This window comes from Agelaius tricolor, unplaced genomic scaffold (genome assembly GCF_023055355.1).
Source record: "Agelaius tricolor isolate 1412-34295 unplaced genomic scaffold, bAgeTri1.0.p SCAF_2, whole genome shotgun sequence".
Classification (NCBI taxonomy): domain Eukaryota; kingdom Metazoa; phylum Chordata; class Aves; order Passeriformes; family Icteridae; genus Agelaius; species Agelaius tricolor.
This window is the reverse complement of record NW_027269262.1, coordinates 12509638-12526862: the sequence shown is the minus strand read 5'-3', so window position 1 is coordinate 12526862 and position 17225 is coordinate 12509638. Positions and strand designations below refer to the sequence as shown.

At 37.5% G+C, this 17225-nt stretch overlaps 1 protein-coding gene across 1 annotated transcript in view; it reads left to right on the top strand.

The window, feature by feature from the left end:
- Nucleotides 1-17225, top strand: part of GMDS (GDP-mannose 4,6-dehydratase) — a 409468-nt gene that overhangs the window by 153490 nt on the left and 238753 nt on the right. Inside the window, exons 5-6 of the mRNA XM_071452998.1 lie at nucleotides 939-1131; nucleotides 2024-2128. Of these exons, the coding sequence (XP_071309099.1) occupies nucleotides 939-1131; nucleotides 2024-2128 (298 nt within the window). The remainder of the gene's footprint in view (nucleotides 1-938; nucleotides 1132-2023; nucleotides 2129-17225) is intronic.

Sequence of the window (17225 nt, the reverse complement as noted above, 5' to 3'; positions counted from 1 at the left end):
CTCCAAAAAAAAAAAAAAAAGTGAGCTCCCTTCTGAGCATGTTTTCTCCTGTCTTCAGACTGGGGTGGTCACAACACCCCTCTTACCTTCAGCTTACTTTTTCCAGGTGTTTTTTTTTTCCTTTTTCTGTAACTGCAAAGAAAATAATTAATGTAAACAGTCTGGAAGCTTGGACTTGAGCACTGATTGTGGCATAGGCCGCAAGAAAAACTCATCGTAAAGGCAACTATAAATACTGGAGTGGAGAGAGAAAAAGTGGGCATGACTTTATTATCATACTTTGAAGAATATGTCAGCTGGAGATGTCAGGGTATTTTTGCATACCTCCAACCATTTGCAGTCACATTTTATGATCTCTCTAAGCTCTGTGCAAAAGCCACAGCTCTGGTACAACTTGGTCAGGTAGTATTAGGAGTCTCATTTGATAGCAGGTATTTCTACTCTTCTCTGAACTTTGATGTCTGTTTAAATTGCAAAACCTTGGATCTTGTTTAAAGTTTGGGGGGTGGGGGGGTGTTTATACATGTTGGTGCTGTCATGCTCTCTGTCCTATTACTTTTTAACAATGTATTTTGGGCAATTATAACCAAATTCAAGTGTGACAAAGATATTGAGCTCAAGTGACTATTGTGGAAACTGGCAGCTGTGGAGATAAGAGAGTGCCTGATAATGTTCCCACCATGGGGAGGCTTACCCCTTACTTCACGTGGGAAAATAATCCCAGGGAACACCAGTCATTTGGTTTGGCTATTTATGGAACTACTTATTTATTCTTAGAAATCCTTTGAGGGTACTTTTGTAAACTGAGTATCTACTCTGTACAGAAATGTCTAGATGGTCTGTGGCAAGTGATATATTGTTTGGTTGGTTGTACATGATTTGGCATGTTCTGTTGCCCTAGTAAAATCGGTGGGTTTTTATTTCTTTCTCTCCCCAAGATTTCTTTCGACCTAGCTGAATATACTGCTGACGTTGATGGGGTTGGCACTTTACGGCTCCTAGATGCTATTAAGACCTGTGGCCTTATCAACTCTGTGAAGTTTTACCAAGCCTCCACCAGTGAACTTTTTGGAAAAGTGCAAGAAATCCCACAAAAGGAAACCACCCCTTTTTACCCAAGATCGCCTTACGGTGAGGAGCGCTGACGGTGTGTGTGTGTGTAGTGTCTCTGCCTGTCTGTCCTCCCTGCTCATGTCTCAGGGCTGAAGTCATTTGGATGTGAGATTAGAATGATGATAGAGCTAAAGTGACTAGACATGTTGAGAGGCATACCTTTATGAATTACTATATAAAAAGTATTTGCTGCCATTGCCTGGGGGTTGGAAATTAGCATCTCACTTCACAAGGCCTTGTTCATTCAGCTCAGAGGTGAAGAGCTCTTGAAGATGGGGTGGGGAGGGGGGGGTAGGGTGACTCCTCCTTCACAAAGGGTTGTGAGGTACCACTGAAGTGATAAAGTTTCATTCCTTTGTTTTTTGCCTGAGTGAAAGACTCCCAAGAGCTCACATCTTCCCTCATGAACTCGTATGAAATTTGAAACACTTATTAAAGCAATGATCATGGAGGATTTCGGTGATAAAGTTTCAAATCAATTTGAGTGTTAAGGCACCAGATTTTCTCTTTTATTCCTCCAAAGTAATTTTGTTTTTGTTTTGGGTTTTTTTTAATTAACAGAGGTCACTACAGTGGCATATTTCACACGCTCTGACCGTGTTAATTATATTGTAAAAGAGAAAATGCTGTGTCTGAGTGTGTATAAGAAAACAAATAAGAAAGTGCCCTGATATTTCCTGGCCAGTTCAGAGGCTGCTTAGAATATGAGTATTTTCCCATTCAGGTACTGTTTATTGGGCTGATTTTTTTTTAATATAAAATTTTACACATATAGGGAACTAATCAAATGCTAAAGCACATTGCTGTTGAAATGTGGACTTCACCCTGCATGTGACAGAGACTTGTGTGTGTGTCTGAGGTGTGCATAGCCAAGCTTCTATACAATAATACTTCAAAATTATTTTTACAGGGGCAGCAAAACTGTATGCCTACTGGATTGTGGTGAACTTCAGAGAAGCCTACAATCTCTTTGCTGTGAATGGCATCCTCTTCAATCATGAGAGCCCCAGAAGAGGTTAGAAAAGCCGTGTGAAACTGTTTCCAACCTTGTGTATATCTGATCGGAAAAATGGAACAATGCATCCACAGGTTTCATTTAAACTTGCCAAAATTCTGTAGGGAAGGTGTCACGACTTGCAGGCTACCCAGGGCATTTGGTGCAGCCCTCCTGGCAGTCTCAGGGCCTCAGAGCTCAAGAACAGCAGCTTTTCCCTTCAAGCATCGTATTCCATTTTGTAGCTCACGAACACCGAAGGGAAGTTTGGGTATCTAATTTTGTGTCCCTGTTGATAATAAGTAAAGGCAAAAATGTTAATATGATACATTAAAAAAGGCAGGTTTTCTAAACAGTTTTTTGGGCAACTACATAACAGATGCAGTTTCAGGTGTGACATACTCAAGATTTTAATTTGTGTATAAATTTCAAATTAAGAGGCAGAAATAATAGATGCTCTAAGTTCATAAGAGTAATTAGTACAGCCTGGTATATTTTGAAAAAATTTTCAATTATGGCTCATACTATTTTACAAGATGGCTTTTAACACATGGCTTTAAAATGCCTTTCAGTTTAATCCTTAATAACAATGCAGCTTAAATTCCACCTAATCATCCCTTTTCCGCTTGCAGTGCTTTATGAACAATTAATGCTGGTATTTAGTTTGAGTAGGACTCCATGGTTGATTGGAGGTCTCTTTTACAATGACAGTTTTCCTCTGCCCTTTAAGTATTGTGACTGTTGAAAACACTCTAAAATTAAACTTTAAATTAACACAGAAAACTGGATTCTCAGTGCAGAAGCCTTTTATTGTGGTCTATTTCTAAATGAAAAATAAATTCAAGTTTTACAGGAATGCTATTATATAAATTATAGCCTGGCACAAAATGGAAGATTTTTAATCATACTTATATGGTACTTATATAAAACAGACCATAATTTCAACTCTGCTTAAAAGAAAAAAAAAAAAAAAAAAAGAGTAGAAAAAAGGAGTCCATCCATGTCAATAGGATTTAAATATTCATTTCAGTCTTTGGGAGTCACAGCTGTGAAACCTCATCATACAGTGGGTAGGCAGCATTTAGAGTAATTGGTGGTAGAAGCTGGTGTGTCACTTTACTGGAGCAAATAAAGCACAAGTTCAAAATTAAAGGGGAATCATATTCACTAGATTATTTAATTTAGTAGCCGTAATACTTTGCTTTCTATTAAAGAGTTTACTGAGGTGTATTCATAGTGTGCTGTGAACTAACGCTCAAATTGCTCTGAGTTTTCACTATGCAGTCAAAACATTCTGACTATTGTAAAAAATGTGGGAATGTGCAATAAAAACATTAGCTTGGCATGATTTCTAATAACTCTAAGGAGCTACAAGATGAGATGAAAATTTTATGAACACATTCTGTTTCTGATGCTCTGGTATGGACTTGTGCCATTTTGAAGGAGGAAAACTTCAGGTACTCATTGCTATTTTGATTCCTCTGGTGTTTGTTCCTGCTTTAACACTACTGCAATAGGGTTTCCAATCTGAGGTCTCTTTTCAACATATTTAATGTCCTCATGGAGCACTCAAGTCTGTGCTTTGAAGTCTCAGACTGTACTTTTCATTCTGTGTGTGTTTGCTGGGTGAAGTTTTGGATCCTTTATGCCATGAACAGGAATCTTGTCCTAGAAATGGTTTCAGTTAACTCTTTTTGCCTTAGCAGGAGTACCTGCCATGAAAGCAACTGTAACCACAAACCAGTGTTATTTGAATAGTGTTTTTGCGGGAAAAGGTTTGGAAACTATACTATACAGATAAGAACATGATATAACAGTAGTTTTGAGATTGCTACTTGGTAGCCATTCATCACTTTCTTAATATTTTTGAAGATTGCAAAGGCACTTCAGGAGGAAAAGAGGACTTAACTGGAATTTCTAACTCCTATGCAAAACTGGTAATATCCATAGAATTTTAGGATGCTTTATGGTTTAGCCTTTTTTTATACTGATTTTAAAGATTGGGAATACCTAAATAAAGCAATACATATTTTCTTCCAATACTATATACCACTATTTCAGTTGGTTTAGGGTTACACTGAATGCATCAAATACAACATCCCATTGGTGGTGGTATTATCTGCATCTTGTCCACACAAAATCTAATGCCCAGGAATCAGAGCAGAGCAGAAGGTTGCAGCAGTGTCACTTGCTGAGGTGCAGAACTGATCACTTCTGGCAGACAGTGCATACCTGAATTTTAAATCATACTTTTGAAAATTTCTGTAAGTTTCTTACACAAAATGTATTTATGGGAAAAAACTGTAAAGAGACAAACTCTGACATTCCTTACAGCCAGGGATCTGTGAAATATCCTACACTGGAAGGCAATGGTAAGGATGAACAGAATGCGTTTTTCATACCTTGGAGCCTGCATTGTGGGCTGTGGTCAAATATAGAAGTATTCGAAGTAGGAGTACTCATGTTGAAAGATGGTGAATTGCATTTGTCTGCCAAGCTGGTCACTGACACTGAATTGAACAAACAATTGTAAAGAATTTACTTCATGAACTGTATTGTAAATAAGTGTTTGGGGTTGCTCAAAAAAACACCCACAAAGGTTTTAGCAAAAATAGGTTTAATATGAATTTATAAAAACGTGACTTAACAAAGTTTGATAGACAGGTTTGCTCTATTACTTACTACATGGATGAAACATACAAATGAATACTGAGTTAGAATCAATTTGGAATGATTTGCACAGAGACTAAAAGTGCTGAAGTGCAAGGGAGACCCATTGAGTCAAGTTGATAAACTTCTGATGTAGTTTAGATGCAGATGGTTCAGTCTTTAGTTTCAGATCTTTAAAATTATTTATGTCTAAAAAAATTAATTTTTTTATTCATTAGTATTAATTTAGCATGCTATCAGCAACTTACTGAGCATCTGTTGTGAATAAGGGGTCTCTCCACTGTGATACTTCAGTCTCAGGCAAAGAATCTCAAACCTTGAGATGAGTCCCAGATCAAGGGGAAAGGCATTGGAAAGCAGTGAACCTGTAATTTAAATAGAACTGAAACTGGATTTAGCCAATGTTTTTAGTAGAAAAGTCTCTCTGGCTCAAGGAGCAACTTTGAGAGGTGTCCTAACTCAAGGGGGGATCACTGCCACACAGCCATGCTGCCTTGCAGAGAGAGCTCGAAGGCTCAATTAGACTGTCACATTTATGGGATAAAGTGGTTGGCTTGTAGTTGAATTACACATGATGGGGAAGGTATGTAGGAGACCCTTTGGACCCTCAACTGTCTTTGTTCTTCACTTACTGAGTCTTGGAAAAACCACCCACTATTCATGTGTTCCAAGCATCAATGCACCCTGCGTTAGTCCGACCCTTTGTGGATTTCCTGGAGGAGTTCTTCGCCCAGCTACAGCTCAGGTGTTTATGTCCTTTGGGGCCTGTACCAAAGTACTGCTAGTTTGGATAAGGGGGCCAAGTGCATCTGCCACAATCCCTCTTCATATAATGTTCTGATACTGTAGTGCTGGGGCAGTGCGCAAGCCTAGTGAAAATGAGAACTGCCTAATCTCAAGAGCTGCTTCCCTATAAAAGGAGTTCAGGAGTCTACACCTCTTCTTTCAGAATGCCAATTCTTCCTCTGAGCCTTTCCAGCCTCAACTCAGAAAGGAGCACCAGTAGTTAATCTCATGTAGCCTGTAAAATAATAGGGAAGTCTGCACAGAGTTCATAAGGGTAAAGAGTGCTTAAGTCTAATATGAAAGGTTTCATATTTCTCAAAATTACAAAGGCTTGAGAGAAGTGTTGGATTTGGGAACATTTGGTTTTCTACTTTTATCTTGCTCTCTCAGAGAAAGACAGTAACAGGAGTAGTTCTAAGATGTGAGGCCACAGTGTAAAGCTGAGCACTTAAGTTCGCTGTGGGGGCTTCCTTTTAAGTATGATGTTTCATGTTCTGACAATCAGAGTGACTTTACAAAAACACCAGTGATAAATTTGAGATTGGCTGAATGCACTGAGCCTTATATCTTAATTTTGGAATAGTACAGCATTATTAAATTGCACAAATACTTGGGTCTATACTCAAGAGATACATGTGTATGTAATAGCAGAAAATATTATCTAAAATTTCATATGAAGTAAAATTAGTGGCTGTGTTAGACTAATCTTAATAAAATACACAACTACTTTGAGCCTCTCTGTAGTACTTTCTATTATTTTCTTTATATTAAACATACTGCTTCTCATTTCACTTAGTCACCTTTACAGTTTTGTAAGCTGAAATAGTCACTTTTTTGACCAGTTCATACTTTTCAGCTCCCATAAATCAACACAGCTGCACTGAAGTGAGTAGGGTCGTGTTGATTTATGCCAGCTGAGGGTCTGGCATAGTACTTCCAGTAATAGTCTGGTAATGTAAGATAAGCATGACTTGCTTCCTTTGGGGAAAAGACCTGTATTAGCAGTCTACTTTGCTAAAGCTAATTTCTTCAGTTACTTTCATCCATTTTATCCAGGTATAGTTCAAGAGTTTCGTGATTTATGATCATGCCAAGGTGAATGGGATCTTCCACTTTTGAAGCTTTTTTATTTTCTAAGTATGACACAAGCTGAAAAGCAATATGTTCTACAGTAGCTACAGGCAGTCTCTGTATTCAAAAATGAACAAAAGAAAACCTAAAAAACTTCTCCAGGGTAATGTTTGGTTTTTTACCCCCCCCCCCCCTCAGAACAACGTGATGGGATGCCCAGTGGGGGAGGTGAAGGCTATCAAGTTGCTGGTGGTAGCTGAACATGTCCCCCAGTATTACCAGTGTGGAAATGTTTGCCCTATAGCAATATTGGAAAGATATTTCTGTTCCGTGAGCTGACGGTTTTGACAGTGGAAGAGTGAGGCCATTAGCAAGTCTAGTTTTCAGGAAAGCTGGGGCTTGATCCAAACCTTTTTTTACCTCATTGGAAAAATTCTTGTTCTTTTGTTGGGCTCTGGATCTCACTAATACCTCCTTTTCTGAGTGGGAAAGCAAACTGCTTGTTGTCAGTGTCATTTGTTTCGTCCCAGACAAGCCCTTACTGTTGTCTCTTTCCAGTTCTGTGTAAGAAATTGTCTCAGGTTTACAAGATGTACCTTTGGATGTCTGAGATAACTTTCTGATTTGGTTAACCACTTCATTGCTTGCCTCATCTGATCTTAATCTGCCAAGGTGTACAAACATGTACAGCATGTTTCCTGACACAATGCAACAAAAGTTTTGTTTGGTTTTTGTTGGGTTTTTTCCCCCCTAAGTAATACTTTGCCTCCACACATGACATCATTGCGTAGATCATTCAGTAGGGAATTTTTGTGTGTCTGATACGAGCTCTGGTAAAGCAGTTGTCATCAGACCATTGCTGTATAGCCAGAGGGAAAGGATACAACTGCTCATTTCTGTGATCTCTTTCAGCCAGGGTGGAAATGGCTAGGTATTAGATTGCAGGCTGAATGCTGTCAAAGTACATGTAATAAGATTAAAATGAAAAGAAATAATTTCTTAAATAGAATGGGGAGCATTCTTTGCTTTTATTGTGCATCTGGGTCTCAGGTTAGCCAGAGAGAAGGGGGGGGTAAGAGTTTACCCTACTCACTGTAAATATGCCCATGTGCCTTTTGATGTTATGGGTTTTGTTGTTACCTTTTTTTTTTTTTTTTTGTAATCAGCTTTTAGTCTCCTTTTTGCTTCTATTTCATAGAGAAGGCAGAAGCAGATGGTGACATCTGCTACTAACTTTCACAAGAAAACTGTGCAATTCCTACTGTAGCAGCTGCTCTTCTGCATCTAGTGTATAGAGATGTAGTCAACATCTGCCAGATTTCTATTTCTCATGTCTGTGGTTGGAGACTAATCTCTTAAAACACTTTCAGTGCAAGAGAAGCTTGGTCAACCTAGTACCACTGGAAATACTAAGGGCTTTTCTGGTGCTTTTTTGGTAAGTTGAAGCCTGTGAAAGACATAAGTGTGTAAAATTTTAGTGCAAAGCTACATCCATTTAATGCAAAATTTCTAAACCCATGAGAATATCTCAATAGAAAAAGTCAGCAGAGTGTTGCTTGTGACTTTCCTGCTCCTTGCTGCATGGGAAGCATACAGGCTGGCTGGTGTCACCAGGATCATCTGCCTTGCACATTGAAAATTTGATGGCAAGGTACCATGGCCAATGTAAAAGGACTTACTCAGACATTTGTGTACTACAGAGCAGCCAAGATCATTTCATGCTTTTTAGTTTGCGTGTTTCAACAGAGAAAGCATGCAGTGTCCTGGAGACATGCATTCTTACTGCCTTTTTCTCCCTGCTGTGAGACTGATCCTGCTAAGTGATCCATGCAGGTGTTGCCTTATCTACACATGCAGCCAGACATCACTGGGGATAAATGTGGGCATTACAGTCTATTTGCACAAATGCATTTGCAGCAATATTGACTGTACTATCAGAAAATTGTCAGGTAATACCTTTCCTTTGTTTTACTTAAGTACATGTGTTTTCCCCTTGAAAAAGATCTGATGTTACAAGATAAGTAAATTCAGTTAATTATGATGATGTTGAACATGCTACTAACCAATTAATACAGATCAGAACATATGAAAATATGTGGAGATTTTTTGTCTGGTTCTTATGGTGCTAACAAGGCATATTAACCTTATGTTTCTAGTGCCACTTTCCTAGTGCTGGCAACACTAAGATATGAAAGTAGTACAACCACACCAAAATATGAGTGGATTTCCCCTTCATTAAACTGTGTTTTAAAAGCAGCACCAGACATCTGAAATAAGAACTGGAGGGTCAGACCATTTCTGCATGCCCTTAGTTTTGGGCATCCAGGTAATCCAAGTGCCATGCAACTTAGCACACATGGGAATGAAATAATCATGTACATGAACTGAATCAGGATATAAAAAGATATTTTTCTAAAGTGACTAATTGATGAAGTAAGATACTGAGTGGAACAGTCTGACTACTGAAATCCATTTGATTCAGTCTTTGAAACAATAGTTCATGGTAATCTTTACCACCTCTTATTTTTTTCCTTTTCAATCTCGAAGTAGCCCTGATTATTCACTTCTCTATCTGATGTACTTTTCTGGGGTTTGCCACCAGTTTATCTAAGTAGTTATGGATATAGCTTGTACAAAAAATAAGTAATTTCTTGCCTGTGGGTTTAGATTTTTTGGAACAGCTGCATTCACAACTCAGATCTCTCCTTGAGCAAATTATTATCTTATCAGAAGCATCTTTTCATCATTAAATCATATGCTCCCTTGTGGCTTATACTGTGTTGAGAAAAAGGTAGATTACAAGTTTTGCTATCTTCCATGATTGATTTCAACTTTTTTTTTAATCTAAAAAAAAAAAGGCAGAGTATCTCCACAATTTACAGAATTTCAAAGCTGTTAAATTTAGAAAGCTTTACCAAGTAATTCTTAATATTTCTCAAGATATATTAACATATATCAGTGTTACTTTCTCAAACTAAAACTTGCAGACTTTTTTTTTCTCTAATTAAATATCAACCAAAAGCTTTGAAATAAAGTGCTATGAAATTTATGAAAGTCTGAAATGGGAAATGGAATGGCAGACTATGTATCTCACCTGTAGTGTTCTTATGCCTTCATTAATACACAAACTTGTAGCAGGATTTTGAGAAATATGCCTACTCCTCAATTTTTTCCGCTTTGTTACTTTTCTTTTTCCCCAGGCAAAGCACAATGGAAAATGTGATCATTGTGCTGTTCTTGTGTTTGTATAAATGAGAGCATGAAGTGAAATACAAGCAAGAGCTGTGAGATTTACACCTTGCATTTTATAAACTAGCTTAAAGTGAATGTGGAATTTGCAGAAAGTTAGAAGAACAGAACTGGTTTCAGCCAGAAGTCCATTTAGCCAACTTACCCCATTGCTGGAACAAGAGGAGAGAGTATAGGAGACAGAACAGATACAGTGTGGTCATCTCAGAAGCTGATGGGTAGGAGACCATGCCCAAATGATGCAACCCCAGTCCACTGCCTGTCCATTCCAGGGCTCTGTGGGAATGCAATCCAAGCTGCTTCTTGTGAGATCCTCTCTGAAGGAAACCACTTTATCTCGGGAACAACACCTCCTTTCAATGCGTGGTTAAGTCACAATTCAGTGGTACCCAGAGGCTAGGACAAGAGACTATACTGCAAGATACAGTTTTCCCAGATGTGGGGACTCAGCCACAGCCAACCTCTTCTGTATTTCTTGCTTTTTACAAGAAATTCCTTGAGCTGTTTTTGCTTGCAGTTGCATCTACATGATTATTTTGTTCTGTTGCATTTCATTAAATATCATTGTATTCTGAAACAGAGGCAAGAAAGGAAAAGAAAAAAATCACACAAAGAGCAAAGGTCCCATCATTATATGCAAGAGATATTGCATAAATGAATCTATCTTACATTGCTGATATTTTGTAAGTAGTGAATGTTTAATATTTTGGTCATTATTGCCATATTAATGATAGCTTAAGTTTCTGAAGACCTGTGTCTTACTATTATTGAAATTCTGTCAAATATATAAATTTTTCATGTGATATATTAGTGTACTGCTTTGTCTTCTTCCTGCTGTGTAATCCACCATCAGTGTTCCCCTGAGACTATGAAGTAAAAACCAATAGAAATTGCTTACAGTTAATTTTCAGAGTCCTGGGTAGCCCTGCAAAGATGTTAAGTATGTGACTCTGTAGGCTTCAATCCACAACCTTCAAATTTTGGGTCATCAGCTACCAGGTGCAGAAATTTAAAAGCCTGGTCATACTCACAGCCTATAGGCATGGTGTGACTGGCCCATCTTAGTATCTGAAACATTTTCTCAGCACCTGTTTTCCTTAAAATAGCTCTCCAAAAGGTTGACAATTCCCTCTACTTAGTCATGCATATTTAAAAAAAAAAAAATTAAATAAAAGTAAATCTATTGAAAGTGCATGTTGTTTCAGAAAGTTATTTGAAATCAACCCACTGAGGCATTTCCAATACAGGAGACTGAACAGGAGAGACTAATTCACAGTAAAACAGTTTCACCATTAGTGGTTCAAAAAACACTACAGAAGGAAATGTCAACTGGTTATTCCTCTACAAAGTTAGCAGGGTTCATTAAAAACAAATAAGTGAAAAATAGAGTGTCATTGAGTGTCACCTCTGAAAAGATTCACCATACAATGGGATTTTATAGTAATTGTAGGAAGGTAAGCTGCTTTATCTGAGAGAAGATTAGTCAGAGCATGGTCTGAACTTAGGAACAGTTTTCTTTCTCTGTCTTGATTTCACTAAGTGGTTCACTTACAGTTCCTAGAAATGTATTTAAAAATAAGAAGCACAACCACACAGACAAACATTACATGTGTAAGTAGTTTGACTTCAGACCATTACATACATTATGTACTTTCTGGGAATGCACAGAAGTTTTACATTTATAAGCATATTCTGTTGTCACTGAAATAGCTGAAAATCCCAACAGCTGGCTGACTGCTGATTTCTGCCAGTTTTATTCATCTAATTGCAAGTATTTTTGAACCTTTGTTACAAGGATTCATAGCAGTGTATGTACTGTCAGCTACAAGTGTTTCCCACACAGTGGATGGTTGCACACCTTGCCAACCGTGTTAAAATATTTCCTTTTCAAGGATTTGCCTTTCTTAGACTCTTAAAATTTAATTATGTTCTACTTAATTGTTATGCAATGATTGGCAAATGAAAGCTATGGCCCAAAGCATTGTAATAAAACCACATTCCCAATGCTATTTAGATGTTGCAATATCAGCTGCATATTTTGATCTGTATTGTATCTCACCCCTATAGAATGATAACTATTAAGACAGAGACTTAGCAGGTTTCCCATGAAATCCTTCAGGCTTGCTCTATGGTACAGGAAAGCAAACCCAAGCCAAGAGAGAGAATACAGTATCACGTATTCTCTGCTTTCTCTGAATTTTTTGCCCTAGGACATGGGATTTTGAGAAGCACTGCTATAGAAATGTTGCAGGAATACTGATGGATTTTTATTTCTGAAGCCAAGTCCTTGATTTCATTACATTTTCTGTGAATAGACTTCTAGGTAGTAAAGAATTATCCACTCAAGCAACTCAGACCTTCATTTTACATCCTTTTTTTCCTCCTCATTTATATTATAATCCTTACATTAAAAGAGATTTAAGGTGTTTATTCATTGCATCAATAATCATCAGTAGGTGGATTGAAACTTTACAAAATCCTATAGTAATTCCAGGTGTAGGCAATGCGAATCTGCAAAAATCTAGAGCTCATTTTGGATTTAAGGCAAATCCAGAAGACGTGAGAAAAACATCAGTAACACTCAGAAATATTTTACCTTCAATTTCCTTTTTAAAAATTTTGAAACAGTTGCTTTTTTTAAGTTATAAATCTTGTTTGTGCTTTCTTGCTGACACTTTTCTCTTCTCAGCCCCACCTCATGCCCACATTCTGAGTCATTGGTAGGCATGTGTGCATCCATTACGGATGCTTGTGTCCTATGCTCTATGCTCTCACATTGAGTTTCTATTTGCTGCAGACTGTAAAAATAACCACCAAGGTCTTTTGTTACCATTACTGCACTGCTTCAAGATAAATGGAGCTGTGCACTTCACTGTGCACTTCCCAAGGTCAGGAAAAGTTCTTACTTCCCAAACTTTATGCAATTCTTGAAAACATTGTAAATTGGAAATTATCCATAGTATTAAAAACTTTGTTGGTTTCAGATGGCACTAGTATTGTACTTCATTTTAAACATTTATACTGAAGTGCCATTGAATTTAAAGTCAACCCTGTGACCATAACAGGCACCATGCAAATACTCCTTTTTTATTCCCCTGCTGTTTGTCTTTTGTAAGTATTGCATGTATCTGCCATTGAAAATCAGGCCAGTGGTTGCTAATTTTCACATGTGTTTTTCAGGCTGTGTCTTCCTCTTCTCAAGTCCTGACCCTTTAGGGAAAATGTGGGAATGGGATGGACTGGTGTTAGTAGTGTGACTTGTGCTCATTCTCTAGGAGGGTAAAGCATCCCAACATTTGTGTTATGGACAAGTCTCTCACTTTAGTACGGTCTAAGCCTAGACAGTGGGTGTGATTCTCCTTTTCTGAATAGCTGCTCTGTGCCCTGAGCCATAACCTGTCCAGATGTGCTGCAGCGTCCAGGTAGTGACTTGAATCATCTGAATTTTGCTGAAAACTTTATGTGCTGTTTGAGATTTGCACAAAAAAAAAGTTTAAAAAAAGAGTGTAGCACATATACAATTGTTTTATTTTTAGCACATTTCATGGTGCCAGCAGATCTTGCAATAATTATGAAAAACAGGGCAAGATTGGTGTAACAGTAGCTAAGGCTGGGAACTTGAAAGCTTGACTTCATGAAAAAGCAGTAGGCAAATGCTACCTTTGCTACCTAGTTCTGAAAGTGCTGGTGTTACTAAAGAACTGGAAACAGTTTTTGTTGTGCTGCTGAATCCAATGTCTATTGCCAAAATGCTGTCAGAAAAGTGTAAGCCAGTGAATAACAGGTCATTATTAAATTTTGGCTATGTCTCATGATGATGCTTTTCTTGAGAAAAGCATCATAATCTTAAATTGCACTTAAAGAAGCTCTTTGTTTTGAAATCATGGCATGAAGCAATTCTGGGTTTGATTTCATTAGTGTGCTGCAGTTATTGCACAACTCTGGTCTACTTGCAAGTAAGTGTCTCCTGTCACTTTGGTTCTACAGGTTCGTTGAGGGTTTGGTGGTGGGATGATATCATCTGGTTTACCATCACATTTGTAGACAGTGATAACCAGGCATCAACACCCATGAAGAAACCCACAAAGTCATCAGGGAATGTTAATTCATTTTTTTCCAAAATTATGTATGTGTGTGAGTGTGTGGATGATGCTTGAAAATGGCTGCCTGTACATGAAAGTCTGGTGAAAGAATTTGTGTGTTCAGTAAAATCTTCTGTAAAATAACAAATCAAAATTTTCCAAACTGATAATGTATGTGAGGGTTCGATCAAACTCAGTGTTGTATCTACTGGTTAAAATCAGATCATTTAATATTTAAAAGAAAAGGCTTGGGACTCAGTAAACAAAATCTGAGAGATTTAACACTTTTTAAAATATGCTTTTCCTTGAGACTACTAAAATGAAAACATTTAGAAATCCTCAAGGATTAACAGAAATGCTATTTTCCTGTAGCCTGTCAGGAAAGACATACTTATGCAGCCACATGATGAAGTAAGTTATTTTTTAATAAGATTTTTGTTGCCTTTATCTGATTTTCAAACCTGTTGTTTAGTGACAAGACCATTCAGATTTTTCAAAGCCCTGGGAGTCTTATATATTTTAAAGATGCCTCACCAAGAGCTTTCAAGATATAAACATAATATTAGTAGTCTTAAGAGAGCCTTATAATTCTCTACTTCTAAAGCAGAACTTCCCAACTATGTACTGATGTAGATGGCAGCTATCTTGAAATGTTAGCTTAGCCTCATTTCCATTTTAATCTACAATAAAGCTTGTGGGAGACGCTGCTAAGATTAATAGAATTCATTTTTTAAATGAGAGAAAAATCGTGTTTCTTGTAGAGAATTGTGTTTCCTGGACTTGTGGTGCTTGAAAAATACCAACAGCTTAAAAAACCCCCAAGTAAAACAGCATGAAAATTGTTTTGTTTGGATCTGATTTATCTTAGACTCTGACTCTGATGAGTCTGTTCAGTTTTGCCAGATCAATAATTATTTATCTGCCTTGTTATTCTGAATTAGTTCAAGCTGAAAATTTTTTAAATGAAAATTCGGGTGGTTAGGGAACTTCCTCCGAAAATTCTCTGTTAATTATTCTGATCCAATGATCAGGTATTTTCTTCTTGGTTTGATTCTGCATTAGGAAAAACAAAGAATTTGGTAACAGCTATGGTTCAGTTACCATTTTATATGGAAATAATCTGTATTGGTTTGGTATTAGGCTGAAGCAGTTTGGAGGGGGCTTGTATTTGTGTCTAGATCTACGTGACTCTGAGGAGATCAAGGAAACGGGTTAAAAAGAAAAAAGGGGAATGATATAAAATCTGAATTTTGAATCTGCATTTTTATAACCTTATCATATAAAATGGATAAAGAGAGTACTTTGTCTTGAATCAAATACTGTTAACTGAATTTCAATGAAACTCTAAAGAATAACTTAAAAATTTAACTTTATGTTCATACGCCAGTATGTTTATAGCTCTGGCTACTTTTAAATTCCTCAGAAAATGTTTTTTTCATGCTTAAGTTTATTATTTCTGTATAATTACTCAGAATTTTATTGGTTTTTCTTTTTCAGGAGGGTTTTCTTTTTCTTGTTTTGGGTTCTCTTTTAAGTTGCTTAGAGAGATTAGAGGACACTAGTGGTTTCTTTACCAACCTCTTCTAGGCTGCACAGAAAAATTACTAAGAAGCAGGGTTTTTTTTCCTGACATGCTAAATTGTAACTATTTTAGGAGAGACCAATGGGTTAAGTGTTTAAAGATTTAATATAATTTTATCCATATATACTTTTAAAGTGTGGATTAGTATTAATTGATATGTTGGAGTTCAGCTGCATTAGGTATCTGCCCAGTTGTGACGTTCAGCAGCTCAAGAGATGGTGTTACAGAGTTTATTCCAGTCCCTTTTCCAGAATGCTGCCATGAGCACTGCCAGTGCTGTGCATGGACATAGGAAGAACAATAACCAGAGCGGGCAGAACCATGCCACAGAAACTGCAAAAGGACATGATATCCTTTTTTTGTTAGAAAGTCCTTTCTGAAACCCTACCTGAACACCAGTCCTGTATGTTAATTCACATCTCTGTCCTTCAGGCTCAGTTCTGCTTGCTCTTGACTCTGTGGGCTTTAACATATGTGTGTCTGGGGAGGAAAGTCCCTGCTTTTTTAGGGGACTTGGAAAAAACTTCATGAGAATATCACTTACCCTTGGCTCATTTTTTCTCTAGGTTACTTCCATAGGAGATGAGGTTAAATCTATTGTTGTTGACTTGCCAGTCACATGACATAAGACATATGTGCAGCTGCTTAAATTTGAATTGAAATAGCCCTGAAAAAGATGGGGCTCCCTCTCAGATGAAATAACATGCATGTCCAAGAAAATCATAAATAAGCTGTTGGGGGTTTTTTAGTAGATCTATCTCTCATCATAATAATTACCAAAGTGTTTACTCACAGGTGCAAAATACTTAGAGAGTCTCCTTAATCTCCAATTATTGTTGCCCTCTCATCTTGACCTCTCTTGAAGTGTTTTATAAACAATTTAAAGAATAAATGAAGTATTAGAAACAGTTATTATAGAGCAGGCAAAGTTATTTGCTTTCTTTGAGTGAAGGGATATAATTTATAAAGGACTGATTACACTCATCTGTTTTCTGGGTAGCCTGTAAGTTTACTTTACCACGGCAAGGCAGAATAACAGAGAAATTGTGTCATGGGAGCCAAGTAAGATATTGTAGCAGTAGGAAATCCAATTGCCTTGTTTTACAGCCATTTGTCTCGTCCGTTGTTTCTGTCAAATGATCATTTGAATCAAAAGCGTTTAAAGAGATTTTCTTCCTCTGCAGTAATGAGAACAACAGAGACTTTTGTGCTGCAGGACATTCCTACTAGGTCTTTCCTCCTCTAACATGGCTACCTGCCAGTCCTTGTTATTATTGAAAGTTGCTTCATTTAGTACATTTTATAAAGTGTCCCTGCCCAGCTTCGTGGCTGTCACTGAGGTTATGAGTCAAGAGGGAGAGTGGGAGTGGGAGCTCTGATTCAGCAGGGCTTAGCAGCAGAGAAGTTAAAACTGAGAGTGTTAGTGGGTAGCTTACTACTTCAAACCCTCTCTTTTGCAAGATATGTGTTTAAATCAAAAGAAAAATACAGTGGAAAGCATGTGTGATCTTTTTGCCTTACTCATTTTACCATATTGCTCCTGTCTTGCTTACTAATCGGAGGTTGGTGACAAGGTTCTTTGACTCCAGCTCTCAGAAAGAAGGGCCCTTCTGTCTTGGAAGGAAGAGCCTAAGGGTTTGAGAAGCTCCCTCTGTAAGTCTGCAAGGCATTCCCACCT